The sequence below is a fragment of the Salmo trutta genome, chromosome 15 (genome assembly GCF_901001165.1).
Source record: "Salmo trutta chromosome 15, fSalTru1.1, whole genome shotgun sequence".
NCBI classification, from domain to species: Eukaryota; Metazoa; Chordata; class Actinopteri; order Salmoniformes; family Salmonidae; genus Salmo; species Salmo trutta.
In genome coordinates this window covers 26,397,690-26,411,761 of record NC_042971.1, presented here as the reverse complement: position 1 = coordinate 26,411,761, position 14,072 = coordinate 26,397,690, and the positions used below count along the sequence as shown (strand labels likewise).

The 14,072-nt window shown below is 44.1% G+C and overlaps 1 protein-coding gene across 4 annotated transcripts in view; it reads right to left on the bottom strand.

The window, feature by feature from the left end:
* Positions 1–14,072, bottom strand: part of arhgap32b (Rho GTPase activating protein 32b) — a 232,009-nt gene that overhangs the window by 72,342 nt on the left and 145,595 nt on the right. For all 4 annotated transcript variants that reach the window (XM_029690801.1, XM_029690800.1, XM_029690802.1 and 1 more), the window contains one exon: positions 6,787–6,873. In XM_029690801.1, the coding sequence (XP_029546661.1) occupies positions 6,787–6,873 (87 nt within the window). The remainder of the gene's footprint in view (positions 1–6,786; positions 6,874–14,072) is intronic.

Here is a 14,072-nt window from a genome sequence, read left to right as displayed (position 1 = left end):
TGTCTGCGACGGCCGGTTTTCCCTATGTAATGTGTAATTGTGTAGAGTCCCTGCCACATACATCTCATGTCTGAGCCGTTGAATTGCGACTCCACTTTGTATCTGTACTGACGTTTTGTCTCTGATTGCCTTATAGAGGGCATAACTGGACTGTTTGTATTCGTCACCTTGCTGTAGTTAAATGTGGTGGTTCGCACTTTTAGTTTTGCACGAATGTTGCCATCTATACACAGTTTTTGGTTTGGATAGGTTTTAATTGTCACAGTGGGAACAACATCCCCTATACAATCCCTAATGAACTCAGTCACCGTGTCAGTGTATACGTAAATGTTATTCTCAGAGGCAACCCGGAACATTTTCCAGTCCGCGTGATCAAAACAGTCTTGAAGCATGGATTCCGATTGGTCAGACTAGCGTTGAATAGACCTTAGCATGTGTAATTCCTGTTAGAGTTTCTGCCTATAGGAAGGGAGAAGCAAAATGGAGTCGTGATCTGATTTTGCCGAAGGGAGGGAGGGGGAGCGCCTTGTAGCCATCCCGGAAGGGAGAGTAACAATGGTCGAGAGTTTTTGAAGCGCGAGTACTACAGGCGATGTGTTGATAGAACTTCGGTAGCGTTTTCCTCAGTTTGCTTTATTAAAGTCCCCAGCGATAATAAATGCGGCCTCAGGATACGCAGTTTCCAGTTTGCACAAGGTCCAGTGTAGTTCCTTGAGAGCTGTCGTGGTATCGGCTTGAGGGGGAATATACACGGCTGTGACAATAACAGACCGGCTTATCAAGATCCAGTTGTGTTTGAGCAGGGTTGGATAAAAAGCCTGATAGGGTGACTCCCCACAGAACACTCCACTGGGGGACAGGGACCAGCCATTTGTATGGTTGTAGTTTGGTTGTGGTTGCCCCAAGCAGAGCACCAGTCTGCCAATGTGAGGCAGTGCTAAAAAACAGACGAAGGGATGGTGGATGGATGGGCGGAGGAGGGACTGGAGAGGGGAATGAATCTAAATGGCTGGGATTATTAAGAGGGGTCAAATCTGGTGGAATTAAGAGAGGTGGACATTATATCCTTCAATTTCAACAGGGGGGCCCATTTTAACCTGAAAGAGGGATCTCCCTCAATGGACGATGTACCCTGAATCTACTACAGAACATTGAGTGAAAAATACAATATTTTATAATATTGGATGTACTGCTATTAATCAAACCAGAAACATATGTGGTGGGGTAATCAGTTGTTGTATTAGTATTGTGAGTAAATCCAACAGGCACCATGCCACACCGAATGGAACAGCTCCTAAATATGTTGCCACTGAAGCTCACTGAACTCACACTTTAACTGTGCTGGCCTGGAAAGCTAAGTTTGGAATCCATTTATGAAGTCATCAATTCGCCGAGGCTATTTTGGGAGTACAACACAAGAACTCGATAATTCACACAGATCCATATGTTAACTCTTAACAGACAAATCTTTGGGGGGAATACATCGGGGCCGGCTGGCGATTGACAAAGCCATCCAGGGCTTTTTGAAATCTAAATGAAAGGGTGCTGAGTTGTGATGTGAGCCTCGGGCAACGTCCCTATGGGGAACAGGGTGCCATTTGGGACAGGCCCTTGGTCAGCACCGGGAACAGGTTCTTTTAGGATTTATCCTGGGGATAATGTAGCTCATGGGTTAAGAAAGGGGTGTCATGAAGTTGCCCTCTTTGGGTACAGCGAGCACAGTTGACCCCTCCCCCTGCACCTCCCCCTGCACTTCTTCACCATCTCCCTCTGTGTCCTACACCCAGGCTGCTGTGGTCAGAAGGGGTCGTAAATTCCTAAGAAAATGTCCCACCTCATGGCCACAGTATAAAGAGACAGAGTGTTTCACAGTATAGAGAACAAAGGATTCTTCCACCTAACAGAATGACATTTATGTTCTGGAGAAGGTATAAAAGATCGGTGAAGAATCCAGCTACGAACTGGTCCGTTTGGTACAATTTTGTGAAACTCATGAGAGACAATACGGCCATATTACCATAATAATGTTTATATACTAGCCTCAGCTATGAGACTTACATCTAAATGGTTGTATAAAATTAATGAATAAGGATAGAACTGTTTGTGATATTGTGCAATGTGATTTTGGACTGTTAACCTGTTATGGCTAGGGGGCAGTATTTTCACGGCTGGATAAAAAACGTACCCGATTTAATCTGATTATTAGTCCTGCCCAGAAACTGGAATATGCATATAATTATTAACTTTGGAGAGAAAACACTCCAAAGTTTCTGAAACTGTTTGAATGGTGTCTGTGAGTATAACAGAACTCCTATGGCAGGCAAAAACCTGAGATGCTTCTGTTCAGGAAGTACCCTGTCTGAACATTTCTTGCCCTTCTTTATTATCTCTATCGTTTACAAAGGATCTCTGCTCTTACGTGACAATTCACACGTCTCCAATGAGGTCTCATAGCCCGGGAAAAACAGGAATGACGTAATTCAAAGCCCTGGCTGAAGCACAGGAAGGCAAAAGCTAAGTGGTCACTCAATGGTCTAAGCCTTAGGCGCGTGACACGCCCCGCCCCCGGCTTTCGGTTTTTTCCTCAGTTTACAGACAGGCAGATTCCCGGTCGGAATATTATCGCTTCTCTACGAGATAAATTGCATAAATATTGGTTTTAAACAGCGGTTGACATGCTTCGAAGTACGGTAATGGAATATTTAGAAATTTTTTGTCATATTTTGCGTCATGCTCGTGGCCGAGATTTAGCGTTGGGATAGTGTCTAGAACGCACGAACAAAACGTCGCTGTTTGGATATAACGATGGATTATTTGGGACCAAACCTACATTTGTTATTGAAGTAGAAGTCCTGGCAGTGTATTCTGATGAAGAACAAGCAAGGTAAGAACATTTTTCTTATAGGAAATGTGATTTTGGTGAAGGCTAAACTTGCAGGGTGTCTAAATAGCTAGCCCTGTAACGCCGGGCTATGTACTTACATTATTGCAAAATGTGCTTCATCCGAAAAGCTATTTTAAAATCGGACATATCGAGTGCATAGAGGAGTTCTGTATCTATAATTCTTAAAATAATTGTTATGCTTTTTGTGAACGTTTATCGTGAGTAATTTAGTAAAATCACCGGAAGTGTTCGGTGGGAATGCTAGTTCTGAACGTCACATGCTAATGTAAAAAGCTGTTTTTTGATATAAATATGAACTTGATTGAACAGACATGCATGTATTGTATAACACAATGTCCTAGGTGTGTCATCTGATGAAGATCATCAAAGGTTAGTGCTGCATTTAGATATGGTTTGGGTTTATGTGACATGATATGCTAGCTTGAAAAATGGCTGTGTGATTATTTCTGGCTGGGTACTCTGCTGACATAATCTAATGTTTTGCTTTCGCTGTAAAGCCTTTTTGAAATCGGACAGTTTGGTTAGATAAAGGAGAGTCTTGTCTTTAAATAGCTGTAAAATAGTCATATGTTTGAAAAGTGTAAGTTTTCGGATTTAGAGGAGTTTGAATTTCGCGCCCCGCCCATCATTGGATATTGGAGCAATCGTTCCGCTAGCGGAACGTGTAGATGTAAGAGGTTAATGAAAGAAACTCCAATTCCCTTTGGAGTCTTAACTAAGTCATCGGCACGCCCCCAGGTACACAGACAGGACCTGGCATCATGTGACAGCCTTTTCTACGTTCAGTATATAAACCCCCACTCAGGGTTTCTTTCCTAAGACCAGGCCTCCACTCCATTACGAGTTGGCTAATAGGTTTGACCATGCATCCCTCTACTGAACTTTAACCATACCACGTGGTAAAACTATTAGACTATCGATACAGAATAAGAACAAGTCTTTGATATTAATTACTAGTCTGCAGCTAGGAATTCGGTATCATTGAACGCGAAGACCGACGAAACATCCATTCTACAACGACATTAATGAATGTCGCTTTGAAATATCCATTCTAACCGAGAGAGAGAGAGAACGCGAGGACAAAACTCTCCCAACAGAACATAACTTTTCAACAAAGATCCCGACGACACACTGAGCGTAAATGTATATATTGATTGCAATTGTTCCCGAATGAGTGAGCGTTCATTGTGCAAAGGATTAGCATTTCAATTGTTAATATTTATCAACTCTGTAGTGTCTTCTCAGCTGACCCCACCCCCCTTTTGTCTAACAAGCCGCCATGCCGGTTTAGCCCACATTCTCCTATCATTTCTTTGTAGCCATATCTGTTTGATTATGCATTTCTGTTGAATTATTTAGTTTAGTAAATAAATGATTTTAACACAATTGATGTATGGATGACTCATAGGAAAGACTGGGTTCGTGCAGATAACCAACAATTTACGACGTTTGGAATGAGACTGACCATGGTAAAGAATACGTCATTAAATCAGAAGACTCAAAGATCAGATATGATATCTGAAAGTTATTTTAGGAAAATTATAACTTTGTAATCTGAATATTTTCCTTGGTGCCCCGACCTAGTTAATTACAGTTACAAGATTAATCAGTTTAATCGCATAATAATAATTACAGAGAGTTATTTGATAAACATGTCTTCAGTTTTAATGATGCCAAAGACACGACAGGGGTCATAACTTAATTGTGGGGAGCAGAGGAGAAGGAAGAGTGGAAATGGAGAATGGCTGAGGATGGTGGTGGCAGTTGGGGTTAATACTTCTGAAAGCTCTGCCAGATCAGAGTACTGTGTATCCTGTCTTCCAGCAGGCTCTGGAAGACAAGCGTCCAACAGTCCCCCTTTATGGGCTGACAAATAATTATCCATAATTCTATTAGCCATAGCCACTTCCAGGTTGGCAAAAAAGGCAACATTTCAAGGACCTACTGAATTTCAAGCAGAAGGTGGACACACTGCAAGCTTATCAAAACGCAGAATAATTTGCAGTTATAGCCCATTTAGCAGGCCATGTGTTCCATCTCCGATACCAGTCTTGTCCCCCCTTTTCTCTTTTTGCTCCCTGGTCCAATGCCCACGTCCCCAGTGTGTGGTAACTATCCCTCATCCAGGCAGTCTTCCCGATGTCTGGCTTACAGCCTCCGGCCACCTTCATTTCTGAAAGGACAACACAAAGCTGACATGAAGCTGCATTTCTGTGGGTCACCCCTTTACACATCTCTCCACTCCTCCCACCCATTATTTTCTATTCTCTTCCTACCCCCTCTTTCTTTTGTTCTCCAGAAGGAAAGTCGAAAGGTATGCGCTCCCAACATGGAATCGGTCCATTTCCCTGCACTTACCATCATCTATATCAAAAGAAAGAAAATGGTAGAATATACTTCAGAAGCTGTATGCAGATGACAAAACCAGTAGTTTAAGTGCAAACCAAATTAACTTTGCTCTCAGCTCATCATCGCATTCAAAGCTACTCCTGTCTTCCTAGTTTCCATTGAGTTCCATTGAGTTTTCCACCGTTTCTTTTTCGATTCACAAGAGTGATTGCAAACCTCAAAACCCCAGTTCCAGAACGAGGGAGAAAAAAACAAACTTGGTTGCTTTGATTTGACCCCGAAAAATCCCTCTGAACTGGGGCCAGAGCTGGAGTGACTGGGACTGCAGAGCGTCGACCAGCCCCACTGATCCTAGTGCAGCCATAAGGGAATAACCGGGAGGGAATCAGGACTGTAGAAGTATTTTTGTAGGGCTCCGTATAGTACTTGGTGTGCTACAGTAGCTTGTCCCACTTTCAGACACTGGGACTTCCAGTCAGTTCCTTTGTTTGTCTGTTCCCTTACTAGTCTGTGGAACTAAAGCGATCTTTCCTGAGTGCTGGATTCTTTCTCCTCCGCTTTCTGTACTAAGAGGGTGGCTCTGGGCCAATTGTTCACCCTCCTTTCCCCCTTTTTTATGGAACAGTGCAGCAGTTTCAGCTCCCCTTTCCAACGCCAAGCCAAGGAAAGATGGAATTTCCAAGGACAGAGCCACCCGTTTTCCGTGGCATTGCCAAGGTCATGCAAATGGAATACGATATAGAGGAAAAATGTGTGAAACCTGAATGGAGTGAGTCAGTGGAAGGGGTTAGACCGAAGCTACTGGGTTGTGGGGCACATGTGCACCATTGTGGTGCACATGTGAAATTCAGTAAAATGGAAGAAAGGCATGTCTTCAGTGAACCTTTAACCAGGAAGTCCCTAAAGATGTCCTACATGTTACATTTAGGAGAAACACCCAAGTTTTTAAACGTTTAAAAAATACATTTTGATCAATAGACGATGAAATTGGGCATGGGTTTTATTGAATTGCTTCGCTAGGTCTCTGATGAGAGGGAAACAATTGCCAAGGAGAAGATTCGGATGGTATGCCAGCCGTCTTTTTCAAGTTGTGTGTTTTGTTGCTACTCAACACCTTGTGAACATCGTGGATAAGGCCAAACGGCATAATTTCACTGTCACTCTCCTCCCCCGAGACCCTTATCACCAATCTGACCTTTCTGTTGAGTAGTTTGGTTGTTCCAGCGTCACCGTTCCCGCAACTAAGATTCTTCAATCATGACCCAAAGTGTTTTCAGAAAAATAAGCCAATCCCGTAATGTTACTAGCTAACAGAGGGGTGTGCTGGGTATGATTTACAGTATTGGACGTTCATCATTTGGTGTTTGACAACATTCAAAAGACAGCGATTTTCCATGTGACTGTGCGTCTTTGTGAGAGTTTGTGGGTTTGCGTGCAAGTGAGTGTGTGTGCAAGTGTATATGAGAGAGCACTGATTGAGTGAGAATGACACTGCAGCATATCACAGCACCCGGGGGATTACTCTGTCATACCTGGCAGTAGATCTGGACCAAGTACTGCAGCTCTTTGGACTCAAAGCCATTCCGTGTCAATTCGCTCTGTTCATCCGCGAGTGAAAGCTGGAATACAGAGAGGGAAATGGGGGAAGAGAGAGGGAGAGAGAAAGCATGAGACACATAGTGCTTCGTGTTTGGGGTTTTGGGTCGAATGGCATAAGGGCGTGGATGTGGTCAGATGACAACAGATAATTTGGTTGAAACAACCCTTTAACCTTTGTCTAACCTCCCCCCTCCCTTTCTTCCAAGCAAGAGCTAAGAGAGTCTCTCAGTAGAACCAAAACAAATATCATCCCTCACAACCCCTGACAGTTATGCCGAGCCCGAGGCAAGTATTCACAAACCGTCTCAGTGTAGGAGTACTGATCCAGGATCAGTTATCCCTTGTAGATTATAATGAATATGATTATACAGACTGTTGGGATCTGATCCTAGAACAGCACTCTTACTCTGAGGCGCTTTGTGTAGAAAACAAAACCGAAAAATCACCCTCCCTCGTCACTGAACAAATCACTTTGTCTTCGCGTCACACAAACCCAGCTCGGGTATCATCCCCGACAGAAGAAACCACTTTAACACTCAATTCCTAATCCCTTTGCTATGACTTCGCAAGCGGAAGCGGAACCTCAAATGTAAACGTTACAAGTCCCTTCCCTTCCTAGATGAGCTAGCTAACAAAGAGAACATTGAAAGAGGAGCTGACAGAATAAAGCATGAAGGAAGGAGGGACGATCATAAGGTGGGATGATGAGACTGATTTGTCCCCAGCTGAGCCCCCCCTGCTTGCCTGCCCACGTTCTTATGAAATATAAATGAGGACTGGAGCGTCCCACACAGCAGGTGAGCGTCTCTTTCGTGCTACTCAGTAGACCACGGAGGAACTGATATCTTGGTCGAATTCAATAGTACATATCGCAGCAAAACGTTTTGTAATGGAAAACGTAAACAAACGTAAACAATGGACAAATTCAGGTAGTCCCTCGACTCCCTCCCCATTTCGGTCTGTTTGCTTCTGTTTGGTTCCTAATGAATACGACCCTGATCTGGCTGTGAGCACTGGACCTGACAAGCTTAGATGCAGAAGCCTACTTCACCAGTTACTCGCAAATGTTTGATGCTATAGGCCTATAGTACCATACACTCACATTGTAGGCCTTGTAAGATGGTTTTGTCGAATGCAGGGGGACATAGAATTTCATTCTAATTTCAGGGAGTCATTCATTTGATTGAGCCTATGACTTGTATGAAAATGAGAAAATCATTTTGAGAAGGACATTTTTTGCATAATTTATAGCTAAGAAAGGGGTTCCATTATAATGAATGACTCTCCGTTTTCCCTATAGGACCGGAAGTAGGAAACAAACTCCCATGTACTCCCTTTCTCAACATTAGGTATGTGTGACACCTTACAACACCGACAACATCTATTACTAAGCTAGGCATGCCAATTAGTGACCAACAAGCAATTTGCTTTTGTCCTAGTTGAAGCTGCTTGACTATATCTCCCAATCAATCCCAGGTAAATTGCTTTACTTTAACACAATGTTACTATTGCAGAGACCATGTTTTACAATCCACCATTGATTGCAAGACTGTGCAGTGAATTGTATGGTTTGTGTGGTCCATTCATGCACAGACACAGATACACAGTACAACAGTCTCTGTGTTCACCCCCATCATTGCACACACATTATGGATACACACACACACACATTAAAACTGAATGGCCCTCGCTGTCCTTTGTGCCTGAAAGGGTCTGCTCCGTATCTCCCAGGCACCAGACCCCTTCCAACACACACCCCCCTCCCCCACACGGCCTACCGCGTACCTTTCCGCTTCCCATCCCTGTGATTGACATATCAAAAAGGAACGAGCTGGAGCAACACGTCCAAGCACTGACCTCAGCGATGGGTGGGGGGGGGGACGATAAATGCTCATGTGTACACAGTCAAAGACACAAACAGGGTTAAGTGGGGTCTTGTTTGTGTGGCAAAACAAACTTAAACCCTTGAGATTCTCTCATTGTTATGAGTGGTAGACCCTCAGCAGCCGCAGAAAGCAGCTCAGCTTTTAACCTATACTACAAATGTAGTTTGAGGAGTTAGTCAGTTAACTTTGGCCAACTGAGTTTAACTCGGGATAACCGGTACCACGAAAGTGGCTCACCTTTTAGTCAGGTACATTTCTATGGCAACTAATCCTTCAGAACTAATCCTTCAGGAATGCTAACTAAAGCTGTCTAGCTTTAGAAATGCCTGAGTAGATCTAGCGTGCTTCGTAGTATACCCCTCAGGTTAGCATCAAGGCTGTCAATACACTGATCTAGGTGCAGTGGGACTGGGGCAGGATCACACCCAACACCCAACACAACAGAACACTGATCAGTAGTAAGCTGCCTTTAGCGGAGACTGTACAGATGATATATTGGCTAAACAGCAGTGCTTTGTATGAATCTGGGGCTGTTACTTGGTTTAATTTGTCCATGAATGTGTGTGTGCTTATGCTTGTATAATAAAAATAAAGTTGTCACATAGGTGCAGTAAAATGTTTTGTTTTAGAGGGTCAGCCATAGTAGTACGGTGACAGCAGTACCATACCGTAGTAGTAGTAGTAGTACGGTGAAAGAAGTACTATACCATAGTAGTAACACGGTTAATAGTACACCGGTAAATGGTTTAATTTACCCTTGAATGTGTGCCCGCTTGTATTACAAAAATGTATTTTAAAAAACAAGAAAATGTTTAGTCACATACACCAGATGGGTGCAGTGAAATGTGTTGTTTTACAGGGTCATAGTAGTACAGCGCCCCTGGAGGAAATGAGGGTTAAATGCCTTGCTCAGGTACTCACCGTACTACTACAACACTCTAACCGCTAGGCTACCTGCCGCTCCTATCCTCTTGGGTACCACAAATCCCCAAGTCCCCAGAAGGATATTAAAACAAGAAATTCTCCCAGGTTCTCCTGAGTGGCGCAGCGGTCTAAGGCACTGCATCTCTGTGCTAGAGGCGTCACCACAGACCCCGGTTTGATCCCGGGCTGTTTCACAACCGGCCGTGATTGGGAGTCCCATTGGGCGGCACACAATTGGCCCAGCGTCATCCGGGTTAGGGGAGGGTTTGGCCGTCATTGTAAAATAAGAATTTGTTCTTAAATGACTTGACTAGTTAAATTAAAACAATTTTTTAAAATGGTTTAGGGTTAGAATTAGGGTCAGGGGTTAAGTTTGGGGTTAGGAGTTAAGGTTTAGGGAAAATAGGATTTTGAATGGAAATCAATTTCAGGTCCCCACAAGGATAGAAAAACATATGCTGTGTGTGTGCGCGCGTGGGACCAGGTTCAATATGCACCTGTCAACACTGTTAGCCTGTCAACACTGTTAGCCTGTCAACACTGTTAGCCTGTCAACACTGTTAGCCACCGTTCTGCACTTCAGACAGACACTTAAATAAAAGTCCTCTAAGTTGGACACACTAGCAAGGGACTCTAATCATAGGAAAATTACATGGCTCTGTCAAACGGTCCATTTCAGAGTGCATGGATGGAGTCGTCCTTGAAAAATGGCATAAATCAACAGTACCATGCTCCAAACACATCTAGGGCCTCATTTTGAAAAGCTGAATTGGTGTCCTTGGAAGTGTCCTTGGCATTAGCCTTGAAGTCTTCGAGTGCTTGGAATTGTTGAACTAGAGAAGTAGCATCCTGTCATTTTCACCTACTATTTAAACATCTAATCTCCATCTTTTGAGCCAGCGGGTTTACTGTGTTACAAAAAATAAGCAAGGCTACGTGTGGAACGCAAAATAGCAGGCTTGGTTTAAGTGCCATTGTAACTCTAGATGGCTTGGCACTGCCTACTGTTTGCAGCGACAACTTTTTTGCTTCCTCCCTCTCTCTCCTTCTGTTCTGTGTTTCCACTTTTGTTAGCTACCACTCTTCTCTATTTCATCTTCTTCAGTGTTATGTTTGCTCAAATAGTTCTACACACAGAGAACTTTGAGGAGAAAGGAGTTTGTTCTTTTAGCGCTTAGAAAGTGTGCTGAACAAACAATGTTTAGGGACACGAGAGCGCGAGACAGAGCGAGCGAGAGAGAGCCTGCGCTCGGAACAGGGGAACAACTAGTCCTATATACCAACACCAGGGCTTTTCTCAGCGCAGGGCAGGGGCAATGAAAACAAACGCCTCATGCAATCCCAAAGAGGCCAACATTTGAGTCGACCGAAAAAATACTTTCCCTATTACGGCAGTAGGGTGTTAAAGCGGCAACCAGCAGTTGAAACAATAAAGTACCCCCCGCGCCTGTTTTGGTAAAAAGCTGGAGAAAGTTTCAAGTTATAAAGTCACATGTACAAGTACAGTGAAATGGCTTTCTTGCCAGCTCTAACCCCAACAACGCAGTAATCAATAACAATGTAATACTAAAAATAACGTAAAACAAAAACACACAAGATATACAAAAAAGAACACAAAAGTAAGTAAACATACTATATACAGGGTCAGTTCCAGTACCATAGTTACAATGTGCAGGAATACTGGATAGATCGAGGTAGATATGTATAGGGGTCAGGTGACTAGGCATCAGGATATATGAGAGTAGCAGCAGCGTATATGATGATTGTATGTGAGTGTGTAAAGACAGTATAAATGTATGTGCATATTATTTGTGTGAGCAAATGATGGAGTGTGTGTGTGTAGGGCACTGTGAGTGTGCATGGAGACAGTGCAACAATAAGAATAAAATACAAAGGGCAACTCAGATAGTCCATGTAGCCATTTTATTAGCTATTTAGCAGTTTTATGGTACAGGGATAGAAGCTGTTCAGGAGCCTGTTGGTGTCAGACTTGATGCATTGGTACCGTTTGCCATCCGGAAGCAAAGAAAACAGTCTATGGCTCGGGCGGTTGGAGTCTAACGATTTTTCGGGCCTTCCTTCCACACCGCCTGATTGAGGTTCTGGATGGCAGGGACCTCAGCCCCAGTGATGTACTGGACGGTGCTATTGCCATATCAAGCAGTGATACAGCCAATCAATATGCTCACAATGGTACAGCTGTAGAACCTTTTCAGGATTTGAGGGCCCATGCCAAACCTTTTCAACCTCCTGAGGGGGAAGAGGCACTGTCGCACCTTCTTCATGACTGTGCGTGCGCGTGGACTATTTTAAGTTCTTAGTGACTTGGACACAGAGAAACTTGAAGCTCTCGGCCTGCTCCACTGCAGCCCTGTCAATGTTGATTGTGGCGTTCTCGACCCCCCCATTTCCTGTAGTCCACGATCAGCTCCTTGGTCTTACTAACGTTGTGGAAGAGGTTGTTGTTCCGGGGGGGCCCTAAGCATATACCCCTGTGGGGCCCTGTGTTAAGGGTCAGCATGGGAGATGATGTTGCCTACCCTCACCATCTGGGGTCGACAAGTCAGGAAGTCCAGGATCCAGTTGCAGAGGGAGGTGTTCAGTCCCGGGGTCCTGAGCTTAGTGAGGATCTTGGAGGGGACAATGGTGTTGAACACTGAGCTGTAGTCAATGAACAGCATTCTCACATAGGTGTTCCTCGTAGCTAGTGGGTGAGGGCAGTGTGGAGTGCAATTGAGATTGCGTTGTCTGTTGGGGCTGTATGCAAATTGGAGTTGGTCTACAGTGTCTGGGATGATTGAGTTGATGTGTGCCATAACCAGCCTCTCAAAGCACTTCATGAGAGCTACAGAGCGGTAGTCATTGTGGCATGAAGCTTTAGAGGTTTTAGGAACAGGAATGATGGTGGTCATCTTAAAACAGAGGTCACAGACTGGGACGAGAGGTCAAAAATTACAATGACTATACCTGCCAGGTGTTCTGCGCATGCAATGAGAATGTTGTTTTGTGTTCGTCTGGTACAGAGGCATCGTTGGGCAGATCACGGCTGGGCCTTCCTTTGTAATCCGTAATGAACTGTAGCCTCTGCCACATGCGGCGGAGCCTGTGTAATATCGGTAACTCCTGTTTGAGCTTCTGCTTGTAAACAGGAAGCAGGAGTATGGGTAACTCCTGTTTGAGCTTCTGCTTGTAAACAGGAGTACGGAGTTATGATCTGAAGAATGGCGGACGAGGGAGGGCCTTGTATGCTTGCTTGTGGGTAAAATACCAGTGGTCTTGGACGAGAGTCCCGTTGGTAGGAAATCCGCGATCGCAAGTCAGCCGATTGTTATTATCATCAAGAGGTGACCGGTTCTCCCTTCGCCTTAATCTCGCCAGGATCCACCCTCTCGACTCTGTAACATCGCTGTTTACTCTTGGGTAGCCCGGAAATTGGTCCGGAATTACAGAAAGAGCCCAGGGCAGACGAGTCGAAGTTGAAGCCGTAACTGAGGTAAGTAAGTGCCGATCTGAGGTTCAAAATGTTTTGTCGGTTGTAAGAAATGATAGAAGATATATTTTGAGAAAATAAACTACATAACGGCAGCCATCCAGTACCACGGCATATTTAACCACTCAAATTCATAGACAGAGCTATAATAATTAGTGTTTTAACCATGTTTTGAGGCTATAGTGTTTGTTTACATTTACTAAAACAAGCATTTTGGTGTATGACAGTTGAACTAAGCTCATGAGGCCTTTATAAGTTATATTCAAGAATCAATGGGTACATATCATTCATTTTTAAGTCCAAAAATGGATGTAGTAACTGCAGATTGACCCCTTAAGAGTTTAGACTGCTGCTTCTGAACAGAGACAGGGTGAATGCTGGGTGGTGATACGTACAAACTCAAGCTGTCATGCACATAGTACGCGCACAAACACAATGTCATGCACACACACACATGGAAAGGCTACATGTACAAATGCATGTGCACACACTGTCACACACACACACACACACACACACACACACACACACACACACACACACACACACACACACACACACACTGAATTCATTACCGGTGGCGCTCAATGAGAGTCTCACACACACACACACACACACACACACACACACACAATGAATTCATTACCGGTGGCGCTCAATGACAGTCTCACACACAGTCACACACACAATCACACAAATTAATTCATTACCGGTGGCGCTCAATGACAGTTCAATGAACCGGGAGCGACAGAGCCACCAGTCTATTGTTCTGCTGGGATCCCTGCTGCTGAAGCCACACGTACAAACACATTTGTGCCGCTCCGTAAAAAAAAGTTAGTAATTCCAACTCCCAGCCAGTGCATATGCCTCTGCTATTGCACTGTCCGGCGGTGAAATACTGTCTTGCACATAAAGACAT